The sequence below is a fragment of the Gambusia affinis genome, linkage group LG05 (genome assembly GCF_019740435.1).
Source record: "Gambusia affinis linkage group LG05, SWU_Gaff_1.0, whole genome shotgun sequence".
NCBI lineage: Eukaryota > Metazoa > Chordata > Actinopteri > Cyprinodontiformes > Poeciliidae > Gambusia > Gambusia affinis.
Window position 1 is genome coordinate 11,746,716 of NC_057872.1, and position 14,168 is coordinate 11,760,883.

The 14,168-nt window shown below is 36.6% G+C and overlaps 1 protein-coding gene across 1 annotated transcript in view; it reads right to left on the reverse strand.

The window, feature by feature from the left end:
• Positions 1–14,168, reverse strand: part of cdkal1 (CDK5 regulatory subunit associated protein 1-like 1) — a 186,802-nt gene that overhangs the window by 79,895 nt on the left and 92,739 nt on the right. The window contains exon 9 of the mRNA XM_044117411.1: positions 5,787–5,953. Within this exon, the coding sequence (XP_043973346.1) occupies positions 5,787–5,953 (167 nt within the window). The remainder of the gene's footprint in view (positions 1–5,786; positions 5,954–14,168) is intronic.

Below are 14,168 nucleotides of genomic sequence, written 5' to 3' on the forward strand. Positions count from 1 at the left end.
TAAATTTGTGGCACTTGACTGTGACATTGTGTTAATGTGCTGGTTTTATATTCTTAACGAAGGAGTGGAAAAGTTACAGACATCCCATTTTGTAATTTTTCTTTGATAGCATATCAAAAGCTTGCTTTAAGCAGGAAGAGGTTAAGGCAAGTAAACAGGAAGCACTCCAAATCCACCACACATTAAATAAGATTGTGAACATGCCTTAGTTTTGGAGCCTGAGGATAGATCGTAAACTACTGATAAATGAGTTTACTCTCTGAAAGATAAGAGTGTGCATGTGTGTGCATTAATGTTTGTTTAGGCCAGCGTACAGTTTGAAAGTTTATCAAACTTTGTGAAACCTGTTGACCTAACGTATCAAGGCGCATTTCACACAGAAGCATCTGAAAAGCTTTCTGTGGGAACCACAGTTTCGGGGAAAAAAATGCAAGTAGATGATTGGATAATTACTGTCAATCAATCACCCAATAATGAATATTTTTTATAGACGCAGCAGAAAAAGTAATTGTGGATGCAACTGCTGTGCATGGATCAGTATGGGCGATGAAGCAAATAGCAGAAGAACGAGAGACTCCTTTTTGAAGAATAATCCCACTTATTAATAATGCTGAAGTTTAACAATTGAATGTTTTTTTTTAAAATCTGAAATAAATGAGAATAAAAGTGAGACTAAAATGTGAAATTTAAATATGGAGATCAAAACATAAGTCCCAGCAAGAAGTCTGTGTTGAGATGAAACTAATCATCCAAAGTTATAAAAACAATGGTGCAGAGCAAGAGCAGTACCTGCCTCCAAGTAAGCCATGTTCCAAATATCAGCTTCTAAATTAAATTTAAAGTCCTAATTTTGATGCTTTCCATAATTCAAAAGCATGACTATAACTCAGCCTTATGTTATCATAGCCACAGGATGAAAACTGATGAGAAAATGAAGAAAAGGATAACATGAGGGGTAACCAAAGAATTGAAGAATAACCTCCAAAGAAATTAAAGGTGGACTTCAAGGTCAAGGTACATCAGTGTCAAATTGCACCCTCTGTCGTCGTTCAAGCCAAAGTCTACTTCATACTTTTCTACTTTTGGCAAGGCGCATCATCTCTATGTTCACAGATGCATACAGAGAAAAGAACACCGTCCCTACTGTGAAACATTGAGAAGGTTCAGTTACTTTCTGGGGCTGCTTTGCTGAATCTGGCACAAGGTGTCTTGAATCTGTGCATGGAACCATGAAATCTAAAACTATCAAGGCATTCTGGAGAGAAATGTGCTGCCTTGTGTCAAAAAGCTTGATCTCAGTCCCTTGACTGGTGATGGTTGCCCAGGTAACAACTGATGTCCATTATTTGGGAGGTGGCCATACTGGTATGGCTGATCATCAAATTTCTCAACATTTACTCCTCTTGCTCCCTGATTCAGTCATAACTATAAAAGCTCACATTAGTACACAAATGTTCATAAACGCATTTCACGGAGAAACGTAAGTGGAGACTGAGAGAAATTGAAGCCCAAAAATATATATCTGAGAGGAGAGAGAAATATATCAGAAAATGACAGACTTTTTTTTTTTTTTTTCCTATGTAGCTACTCAAAAAGGAACTCCTGACAGCACAATGCAATCAACTAAAATGTCAGAGAGAAGTGGCCCATGAGAGGAGATTGGGCCTTTAACTGCTCCAATCAACAAATGGTGCTATGAGGCAGCAGACATCTGTCAAGAAAAACAGGCTGCAGACAAGGAAAAAAAAAAGTGCTCTTGTGTGACAGAAGGAGACAGCACAAAAGTGTTGATCTGAATGTGTGCGAGTGGGTGATCTTTAGCAGGCTAGTGGTGAAGTTACTTGGCCTTTTCAGCTTCAATCACAGCCATTCACTTTGATGATCTTATATAAGTGCTGGTCTTCTGTAGAAATGGAAAGACAGCAGGGTATTATTTGGCCTTACTTAAAAATGATGGATAAATATACTTCTGAGTACTGGCCCTCATCACAGCGTTCATATTACCACTATAATCATGAAAAGTTAGAAGGAAAAGGGAAGTTAAAAGGCTTTGAATGTCTTCTTAAAGGGAAGAAAATAATTTATTGATAAAACCAAGCATGGAGAAAGCTAATGGCTGAAGTGGTGGGTGACTAATAACGCTATATATTTTAATTTACATGGTAAAAGATGAAGAAGAAAAAACAGTGCACAATAAAATTACTAGAGCTAGCAGGAAATTAGGCCAAGGGAGGAGGGAAAGGAGAAAAGGGTAAATAGGGGACAGGAGCAACAAAAGAAAATGACAATTTAAGGAAGACCATTCTTATCTTTCTTTATGTAGGTTAATTGACTGAGCAGAAAAAAAAAGATATAATGCAACTCACTGCATAGACATTAACAATAAAAGAGCTGGTAGCATATGAAATGATTCTTAACATACATCCGCACAGTGTAAGCTAGTGTGTCACCCAAGTATATTTCTAATTATCAGTTAATTGTTATTCCCTATCATTAGGAGGATGGTTTTTTAATTGTAATGTAACCAAGCAGAAAGCCTACCTATACATGAGGGGGACAATTAGACACCTCCATTAACCTCTGGTTAATTACAACCTCTATTGCTGCTTCCCACAGCACTTATTTTATACTCTTCCTTACCCCTCATCTCTATCCCCGGGTCTTCATCCCTCTGTTTTCCTTCTTTTTTTCATAATTTCTGCCCTCATTCCATTCATATATAATCTCACTCATCCTTGATTCTTCAACTTTAACTAGCTGTAGTAAATCTAAATAAACAACACTGATCTGTCTAGGTTAGACTGCCCTACTCTTGCTCCCAATCTTTGTTATATTTTCACAGGTGAAACATAAAAAGTTTATGCTAAAATATTGTAGCATTCAGATCTAACTAAATGTATTAGACTCACTTGAGTAAAAGCCAGTTCCTTGATGACTCATCCTGCTCTCAAAGAAGCAATTGTTTCCAGATAATTTTATTAAGAAGGAAGCCAACAGTAAGCAAAATAGGCACGAGAAATTCAAGTCTTGCAACTCCAAGGTGACAGAAAAAGTTTAGTGCCTCACACCCACATTGTAAAATGTCAGTGTTATTTAATTCTGACATGTTGCAGAATTAAACACTCAACCACAACTGAGTAGTGGAGTCCAGTCGTAGACCTGAAAACACTCAAGTCCAAAATTGGAAAAAAAAAAAAAAAAAAAAAAAAAAAGAGAAACACCACTACAATAATTTGGGGTTTGTTTTCCATCTTTTCGTTAGTATTACTGAACAGCAGCAGCATAATGTGACCTCTAAAGCTTTACAAAGTCAAACACAGCCAAAAAGCTGACTTGAGGTGTTGGCTGACTATGACCAAAACTCTTGCAAATGTATACATGTACCTCATTAAGCGGATATTATAAGCATCCTAAAGACGAGAAATTTATTAAAATTTCTTATATTGGTCAACAGTAACTAAGTTGTTACTTTGGGATGTTGGGGCATTTAACCCCAGTCCTAAAGCAGGTCCAGATCATTACACTACCAGAAACATGATTTATTTTGAATAGTCTGTTATTTTTCTGAAAGGTTGTTATATTACCATTAGACCACGTGTGACTGGATGCACACCTTGTAAAAAGTTGTACCGTCACACCACAGAATATTTCCCATAGGTATTAGGAATCATGAAGATGTTGTTTTTTTTGGGTGAGGGGGGAAATGAGAGAGAGATCTTTCTCTTCAGTTTTCTCAGCAGTGAGTTTGATCTCATTGTAGAATCAACACTGGACCTTACTGAGTAAAGTGATACGTCCAGCGCTTTTGATATTACTCTGGGTTTCTTTGTGACCTTCTCAAATCTTCAACTGACTTTATTTTCTCCTGTGTTGAATTTGGTACTTTTAAGTTGTTTTTTTAATACTTTATGTTGTCACTCAGGTTCTATTTCTGCTTTCTGAAGGTCACATAATTTCTTTTAAATGCATAAATTATTTTTGTATTTTTTTTAATGTGAATTTTATTTTGTATGCCTGCTATTTTGAACATCATTTTAAAGACGCAGCTCGAACAAAAACGTCTCATCATTTCCTTATGATATTTCATCATAAGGCTGATGGAATAACTTTATAATGTTAAAATTTCTTTGATGATCTGAAACATTAAAGTGTAACAAAAGAAGCAAACAGAAGAAATATGGAAATTGAAAAATGTTTTTTTTAAAATTTCACAACACTGCAAGTTTTCTCCTAAATAGACTCTTACTATTCTTGGTGACATTTTCAACTCCATTAATGAACTCATTGTAGGACTTTACAACCGAATATGAAACTGAGGTACAAGGACACAAATCATCTCTGTTGAAAATGATATTTGAACTCCTTGATCTGAGCATTTTCACCACAGAGAGCGATTCTTAAATTGCTTGCTGTAGCTTCATAGAATTTAAAAATCAACCTTTTCTGCAAAGGCAAAATCGTTCATTAAGTGAAAGGTTACCAGAGCTTTTTTAACTACCCTAACTGGTGTTTTCAAGCGATTTTAAGAATCAGGATGATTCCTCTTGCCATAAATCTTGTGCCTCCCTAATAAGGACTTCACATAGGATATATTTGGCAAATTATGTCTGTTGAAGTGCACAAAATATATATTCTTGCTTTTGTTTTAGAGCCACAACATGGACCACAGCAGCCTAGCATAAGACGAGGTGGTTTGATTCATGCCTTAAAACAACATTACAAACAAACCATGATTGCTTATTTCTGTAACTGAGTGTGTCGTCTTAATAATTGGAACCACTTTTTGTTTGTTTTTCAAATTATTAGGAACTGCAAAAGCAATTCCTAGCATAAGTATTCCTTACTCTAACTACAGCCTTAACTTTACATCATACATCTATTGATTAGGAATTTACTGATCCTAAATTAATAAGATTAAGACACCACGCTTTAGAAAGCTGCATATTTTTTGTGGACAGACTAATGCCCTTATCTCCTTTTCAGTTTTCATTAGCACTACTCTGAGCTACTTTGGTGCCTAAAATTTCTCTCTAAATATATGCACTGTCAATTCGTAGTGAAATCTGTGATAACATTAATAAACTCTTCCCCAATTAATTCTAGACAGTTCTTTCAAAGACAGACAGCCAGCTAAACATAAAAAAAAATAAAAATCTCATTCTAAATACTGCATCTTTAGTGGAGTTTGAGAAAATCAGAGGAACAAACTGGGAAAAAAGGCGAGGGTAAACAATGTCCATTGTTCTACTAGAAAAGACAATAATGACTGATAGAACTGGGGTGGCTAAAGAATACACAATGGTCTTTAATTGACTCATTAGAGAGGGAGAAAATGAACTAATGAGCAGAGAGAAGGCTGGAGCTGAACTGCTTGGTAAGCAGAACGGACAGCAATTTAGTTTATTAAATCTAGGCAAAGCAATATTGTTTTTTTCACAAAGAGAAGAGAGTATGAGGCTTGGGGGGCGGCAGGGGTGGAAAACCAAGCGGTGTGGAGGAAATGGTCTTACGAGTATTTTAGTTAATTTGACCAAAATGTACCATTATTTTGATTATACTTTTGGGTGGCATGTGAAGAGTCTAGGTATTGGCATCAAGGAACCATAAATCAAATTACAGTTACAATCTGAGGATTATAACGAAACAATGAAATTAACCATCATGCAGACCAGTTATGATACAATGAGGACCTGGTTAGGTTTATAATTAGCCAAACAATTAGGAAAACAAGGTCCAATGATAAAATGTAAAGTGATGGAAATCAGAATGTGTGTGTCTGTGCATACCTCCAGGTGTTCCAGGATGTAAGGAGGGTTGGTCATGCCCAGCCTCAGCATGGCTCCTTCAGGTATCTCCTGCACTAATCTCCACAGTAATGTAGGCAGGTCTGTCCCTATGTCTCTGCCGTAAGCACCAGTGTCTTCACTTGTCAACCAGATCTCACACACTCCCTCTGGAAAGATAGATGGAAAGAAACCACACTAAATAAAAAAAAAGTAAATTAGAAAAACGTTTTGCATCAAAACTGATAACATAGCCGAAAAATGTTATATAACCAATAAGTAGTTTAGGATTGATTGCACAAAAAAGCAAATTGCTGAATTAGGTAAAAACTCCCATGTGGGCTTTCTCTACTTTGATTGTAGCTGCCTTTACACTTCAGGGAATTTCAGGCTTCATCAACAGAGTTTAAAATAACTTCACCTATTGTTGGTAATGAATATTAAATCCCCTAGCTGGTTGGGGGGGGGGGGGGGTGTTAACAATAGTGATCTGTTTGTATCCCAAGAAATCAGCTGTGGGACAGCTTGTGAAGTGTAGCTAAGTAAAAGCCATTGATACCAGAAGTAACTCATACAAAATGGGAAAAAGAAATTGTTTTGTATAAAAGCAGAGGAGAAGAACAAAAAAAAACTTGTTTAATCAAAATCCATTTTTCTTTGTTTTGTCAATTTATGCCAGTTTGTTCAAGCCACCAATAGCCTACATCCTGTGCTTGCCAACAGCTCTCCTCCAAATGCCTTCCCTCCTTTACCTCACTAAGCCCCTTGCTGTCAGTACCTAAATGCTCCAAGGCTTTAGTAGAACCCTATTCATGACAGTCAGTGACAAGCATTAAAAATAACCATCCTACAAACAATTACTGCAGGAATGGGAAGGTCAGATGCAGCAAGAGGGGATGATCTACCGGCTTCACAGTAAATTAGAGCCACGCTCAGTGCTACTGTCTAATGATCTGTCACTGGGCTGTAGGTTTCGAAATGGCCGAGTGTCTGCTTAAGCTATGTGTTAAGACATATTATCTCATGCAGGCACACAAAAATAGATTTGCACTTACAGAGGCACAAGGCAAATTGCACGCACACTGGCATAAAAATGTGCGAAACCATCATTATCATTAACTGTGCGAGGACAGACAGAAAGATGCATGTGGTCATTTAGATAGCAAAAATTATGCTTGGCTAATTGGACAGTGGTGTGTGTCTGTGCGGCGGTTGCGTCTAAGAGAGAGATACAAATGATACAAAGTAGGAGTTGGATAGATTTTCATGGGAGGGCTGAATTAAAACTGATGGAAGTGTAATTGTCAGAAGCTGATTTAAAAGGTTTGGCGATATCATCATCATGAACATTAAAATGCAATGAAGATTTCCGAAACCATCCATGTCTGAAAACATCAAAACCAACAACTAATCTCACATTCTCAGATCATATCATGCCAGCAGCAACACACACATACACACACAAAACAGTGTGTCCTTTGTGTGGGACTCAGTAACAGCGTAGTTCATTAATTCTTTTTATCTTTTTAGACTTCTTTTAAAATAATTTTCCGGGAACACCAGCGATGTTTCACAAACATCACAGTTGCAAAAGCCATCTTTTTTCAAAGGGGTACTGAAAAGCTCAAGGTCAAGCTCCACACAGGGACATATTAACCACCGTCAGTATTCATAATTAAAAAGAATCTGTTAAAATTACATCACTGAAGTGGTGGTTTGCAGCAAGGTGATTTATCCATAATTTGAGATGATTGTGACCTTTCAGTCCTAACCTATAGTGCTGAGTGGAGTTCTCTCTCAACTTGTGTGGGATAAATTATTTGAGTCTCACTCCCATGTCAAGGCCCTTTACTGCGTCATCTGCACCATGAGATTGAGGGGTTTTTTTTCCCGACATCTAGCCCATCAGCAGTCAGATTTAACATAACAGCTCTGCCCCAGAGGAGCCATGCTTGAGAGGTTGCTTAATACAGGGTCAGATCTGTAGTTAATTGGTCTGAAAACTGAATGTATTCCTCCCAAAACAAAATTCCTGAGATTCCAACAACACAATGCTGCCAAGGTTGTGTAATGTCTGCTTTACACACACCTATTGTGGCTTCCTAGTTCACTATGCTGAGAGAAGGGAGATGCTTTGGAAAATCTCATGTTTACTAAAGGCCATAGTCATTAGTAGATCTCCAGATAAACCCAACAACCTGACCAATAATATGGCCTTTGGCTTGCCTCTCTCTGTTCCTTGTCATTAGGTGTGCCGATGGTGTTATTGTTGGCCAGAAATGTAGGGAAGGTAGCCGTCAGGAAAAGCCTGCTTGTCCTCCTCTCTCCATCTGGTTAGAAACAAACCTCACAGCTGCTTCCTCAGGGTACAAGCAGTGGTGTCTGATTGAAATGATGTTCCCAATATTACTTATAAGCACTAAATAATAAATATGATACACTAATTACTAAATATAATAAGTGAAGTAATGATCAGTAATGATCTTTTCTAGCCCACACCAATTTCTAGTTTTGCTTAGGGTCTTACATAAGCAAAAAAAAAAAAAAAGAAAGAAAAAAGGAGAGAAGGTTGGATGTGCGGGGGGTTCAGCCTTTGATAGAGGATGCAGCTCTGATTCAAACAGTGTATCACAAATCAAAATATTTCCACATAGTGCTGTGGAAGATATTTGCTTCCTTACAGATTTTTCCTGTTTTTGCTATCCCCTCCCTACCCCCCCTGCCATGCCCTCAAATGAATGTTTCAGATCACTATACAAATGTTAAAATCAGCAAAAGATGACCAGAGTAAATACAAAACACACACTGACGTACTGTATTAGTTTTAAGGCAGATGTAAGATGTACACCTTCCAAAAGGTGCATCTCATAAATCCACAATACTTTCATATGCCTTGGAAACCATTAATGCATTTTTTGTTTTTTGGGAAATCATTTTCTTTTTGGTCAGCAGTGGTTTCCACCTTAGGTACCTTCCATGAACACATTTGTTGCCCAGCCTCTTTCCTATCATTGCATCATCAAAGTGAGGTCTAAAATGCTTAGGAAGCTATTCTGGGATCTTTTGTGACCTCCTGGAAGAGTCATTTATTTGATCTTGTGGGAAAGTTTCCCACTGTTCCATGCTTTCTCCATTTGTGGATAATGGCTTTCACTGTGGTTTGCTGGAGTTCTGAGACCTTAGATTCTCAGCTAATCATACATTTCTTTAGATCGTTCCATGATGTGTTGCTTTTTGATATTACTTAACCAACTTTAGGTTCTCAAACAGTTTCACTTAATATGTGGATTAAGTGATTTTATGATTCTACAGGGCAGGCAGTGGGAGTTAGGGGGATGAAACCTAACACACACAAAAAATATGGTTTATCACAGTTAATTAATGGTTTACCAAAAGGGGCAGTTTTCTTTCCAAAAGGGGTTTAGTTGGGTTGAATAGGTGTTTTTTCTTAACAAATGTCCTATTATTAGTCATGTCATGTTGAATATAAACATCTTTACTCAAGCAAAAAGCATCCAATTATTGTGACAATAATCAGAAAAACCAGTTTAAAACTATGGGCAGTAGGTAAAAAAAAAGAAAGAAAAATAACTAGGATTTTGTAACATACTTGATTTGATAAAATCTTCTCCACATAATAAAATAGCAAAATTAGTTATTTTCTGTTTCTGATCACAGGATGTGATCCCCAACAACAAATTAAGTTATATAATTTCTAATAGCACCACATAGGCAATATTATATAAAATTCTGCTGCAAGGACGTTTGGTCAGAAAAAATGAGAAAAACAAGCTGAGTAAGAGTATCTACCCTATATTTCACCTGATATAAAGGTAAATAAAGAAACAACAGAGAGAGGAAACAGTTACACTATGACGAACTTCCTTTAGTCTTTGTCCAAGAACAACAGACGAATAAGCCTCAACGTGCGTTATACACATCAAACAATCAACACTTCAGTTTTCCACCAAATATTTGTGTTCATTCTGTGTGAGTGCATGGCTAGTTTATATGGCTACTATCACCCAAAAGCAAGGGTAAAAACTAGGGATGATTTGTTAAGATATCAGCCCAATTCTTACAACTTTAAATATATTTAAGAGTCTTAGCCATATTTCTTAAAGTAACTATGTGAATATGAATAGCTCTGCAGGTTTAGGGTTGGTGTATAGTTTGAGAAAATGCAAACTTTTTAATGAAGTGGTTTTTACAGACTGTTTCACAGAGTTAGGAGTTAGGTATGTTGTACCCTTGAGTAGAAATAGGAAGACCTGGGACACAACACCCAGGTTTAGCTGCACACCAATTTATTTCTTCTGGCTTCAATGTAGTTTTACATTTGTGACAGCAAGGGACAGGATGTTCTAGTTGTCTAACAGTTCTATAGAACTGCTAGGCACAAAGTATAAGGACTGTATGAAGAGACTGAAATGGATTTTTAATATTTCTCCTGCAACAAGCTAAATCAACATATATTGCAAATATTTTGCAAAACTGGAACAGGTGAAGCTCTAGTACATGACTATGGCTTTGTAAAACACTCAAAAAGTAAACTACTAAATGCTACCAGACTTAATTTTCAGAAAAGTTCAAATTGCAAAGATCTTTGCATTTTACATTTTATCATCAGTTCTGTAGGAAAATGTAGAGTGAGCCAAGTGCACAGAAGCTCAAAATAAGTGGACAGTCGAATAAAAAAACATTGCTCATTCACTACAAATATTTTCCTAATGTGATTATTTGGAATAGAAGATAAAAACAAGCCCCCAGAGTATATTTTTGTATATTCCTGTATCCTATATGCACATTGTTCAACAAAAAAGAAAAAGGGAAAAAAAGGAGGAAAAAAAACAAGCAAATTTCATTCCTTCCCAATCATACGTGCTCATATTTAACATTTGTTTTATCTTAATCTTTCTGGCAGAATGTTCATATGGATTGGGTGCCACAGGCAGTAATGAAAATTATAATATACATGCAAATTCAAAATATGCCACTGAATTATCTGAAAGTGCACATTTCCGAGGACATAATTCAAAAATGGGAACAGGAAATTCCAGTATATAGTGTCCATATCTCAAAAACAAGAGTTTTAAATCTTACATTTTAAATCTCACAACAAAATAAAAGTGTTAAAACTGGTTTTATTTTTTCCTGATTGCATGACTTGACTGGCTTGTTAAATGTGAAAAGCTTATTCGACTCTGTAACACACAAGAAAACAACACTATATCTAGTTCTTACTTTACAACCCATGGAAACTTTAATCCAACAAAAAATAGTTGAAAATAAAAAATCTCTGTATTACCCTCAGATTTGTAGTTAAATTATATTTGCGGGTAGTTTTTTTGATAAAGAAGGGCTTTCAAAAAATATGTGCATTGTGATTTGAAATAGTGCTATTAACATGCATTAGTTTCAATTATTAAATGGGAAATGGAAATATTAATTATGGTTCCCAAGCAAGGCATTTCAAATATTTTTATTAAAAAAAAACATATCTGAAGTACTTCTTAAGCAAAAGAGCAAGACTTGTTTTAACCGTTACCTTTCCTCAAGTGTAATCCAAATGCATAACCACATCAATTAAATGCTGCTAAGATCAATCAGTTCATTTGTTTAACATCAATGTGCATCAAAGTACACATTAGAAATGCACAGCATAAATGCCACACTCATTTAGGCCTTCCTAGAAATGATTCACATCTTCACATGAATTACAAACACCTTAGTTACAGCCAAGCAACACTTCTGTACAGTCCCAATGACTGGAAGGCCTGTCTGACCTTCAATCACATTAGTGTGTTTCCTATCCTCAACTGCTTCCCGCTGGCTATCTTATTCCACAGTAAATCTCCTCACTCAGCACTGGAGAAAGAAATTGTGGGAAGATGTCAGTGCACAAGGTTTATAAAATCAGACAAATTCTAAGGAGAGACACTGAAGTTAAAAATTAGAAATTAGTCGACACTAAGAGAAGTACATCAATACTAATTAATATTTAGTGGATTTTAAATGTTGATATGATGGTAAATGTATCAGAGCATCCGTAATTTAAAAGTATAATAAACATTACTAACAGAGCATAAGCACCATGACATTATAATTTTAAGAGTTTTATTTGCCTATTTATTCCTACTTCAAAAAACAACAACTCAATCTGATAATATTCGAAGCATAGAAATCAACTGAGATAAAAACAATTACTGTATTTCTTAAACTTTACTAATAGAAACATTTTCTGTCATGCACACAGCTCAAACCCGAACACTCACTAGAGCTCATCTTACAAAACTCAACACTACAATTTATACACCAACACACATACACAACAGCTTAATTGCAGTAATTAACCATCCTAATTTAGACCAACGACTGTGACTGTTGACGTGGTGTGTGGGTGTCTTGGCAGGTAGCATAATCATCCTGGATAAACCTAACACACATTTTTACATGCAATCATCCTCTCACAGGCACGTTTAATAAAGACATGCCTATGTGAATGCACACAGACATGTACATGTTCCACATGTATGTGTTTATTCATGTGTGGCTGTACATGCATGGCTTTGTCAGCAGCCCACACAATCCTTCAAATACCAACGCATCAACTTTAGCCTACTTTCACACATACTTCTGAACCGCAGGCGTGACCTTTTGTGTGTGACTGCGCAAGAGATAGGATGTCGGGATGCATCAAAAGACGTGTGGGTATATATACGTGCATCCTCAGGTCTTGTGTGTGATATAAGATCCTGCAATTATATATGTAGGTCACACACATTCTATGGATTCATCAACAATAATTGGCAAGTGTGCTGTAGATTTTGTCCAGTTGGACAATCATTTTCTGTGTATGTCATGAATACTGGTTGTCATAAAGGAAGCTAATTTTAACATTTATCTTACAAGTTGGTAATGAATGATCTGAACATCTACTGTGTTAATGTTGACCAGAAATATGTGAGCAAAAAGAAAATTCACTTTTATTTAAGCTATTTATTGCAAGGTAATTGAGATGCACTTAAACATGAGAACCAGGAAAGTGTAACATGATAAAGGTACAGTAGAATAGACAGTCTGTAGATATGGCTTAGATTACTATGTAAACTACAAAAATGAATAAATATGCATCACAATTACTGCGGGCAGCTCTGCTGGATTACTGGATTGACTTATCCAGTAAATATTATGACAATCTCCTGTCTGAAAAATGGAGTTTGCTGGTCAAATAGTCTATTTTAGATTATTAACTATATACAAAATGACATCCCTAATATCCCAAAATTATGAAATATTAATTTATCTCATAATTTTGAGATAAATGGGTAGGAGCACCAGCAGATTTTAATCATTATCAAATAATAGTTGTCCATTGCAGGATTCTCAATGGATTCTACAGTGCTTGTGACCCGATTTCTTGTCTGTCACTCCTGTACCTTAAATGCTATGACAAAAAAATATTTAAAAGAGGTGTGGATCAGTGGTAGAGCAGGGGCACCTTATGCTGAGACTACAGTCCTTGATGCAGCTGTCCGGCGTTTGATTCCTGGCCCCAGGCTATTTCCTACATGGCATCTCCTTCTCTCTCTGGACTACCTTCTGTCCAGACGATAATGAATAAAGACCACTAGTGCCAAAATGACTTAAGAAAAAAAAAAAAAAGAAGGCATGGACTTGTTCAGTCCTCCTATGCCCACAAGCTACTTCTCCTCTTACCTCTCAAACATATTTACGGGAAGATGACAACTAGCTAGTGCTTAGTGAGACAGGTTTAATTTCGATTGGAAACAGTGTTGTGTATTAGTATGAGAATTTATTGTACACCCCTGGTTAGTAGCTTTCTGCATTATCACCAACACTTTCACAAGTGTGTTGACTAGTTAAATCATTTCAAGATAAAAAAAAATCTCTACTTTGTTATGAATTGTAGAGTGGATAAAATAAGGACTTACGCACTCACTTAAGAGCTGACCCAGTATAAGCCTATCAAGATAATGAACTTGTACCATACGTCATTAAAAGCACACGAGATGAAGCTGAGACAGAGGCAGCAGACTGGTGGGACGATTGGATTACAGAGAGTGTGAGGGGAGAGAGATTTAAGGGAAGCTACAAGGACAGATCTCATTTCTGTATGGTTCAGAGACTCTAGGAACTGCAGAGTGCTTGGGGCATTAGACACACAAACACACACGCGCACACGCCCGCGCACACATGCCAAAACCGAGATTATATATGGAAATGAGTTCCTATTAAAAAGTCATTGAAGTGGTAATGGTTCATATCGTCTGTCAAGAAGTCAAGGCAGTGGACACACACATACACACCAATACTTTCAGCCACATAGATGTACTTAGCTAAAATACACACGCATCCACACGC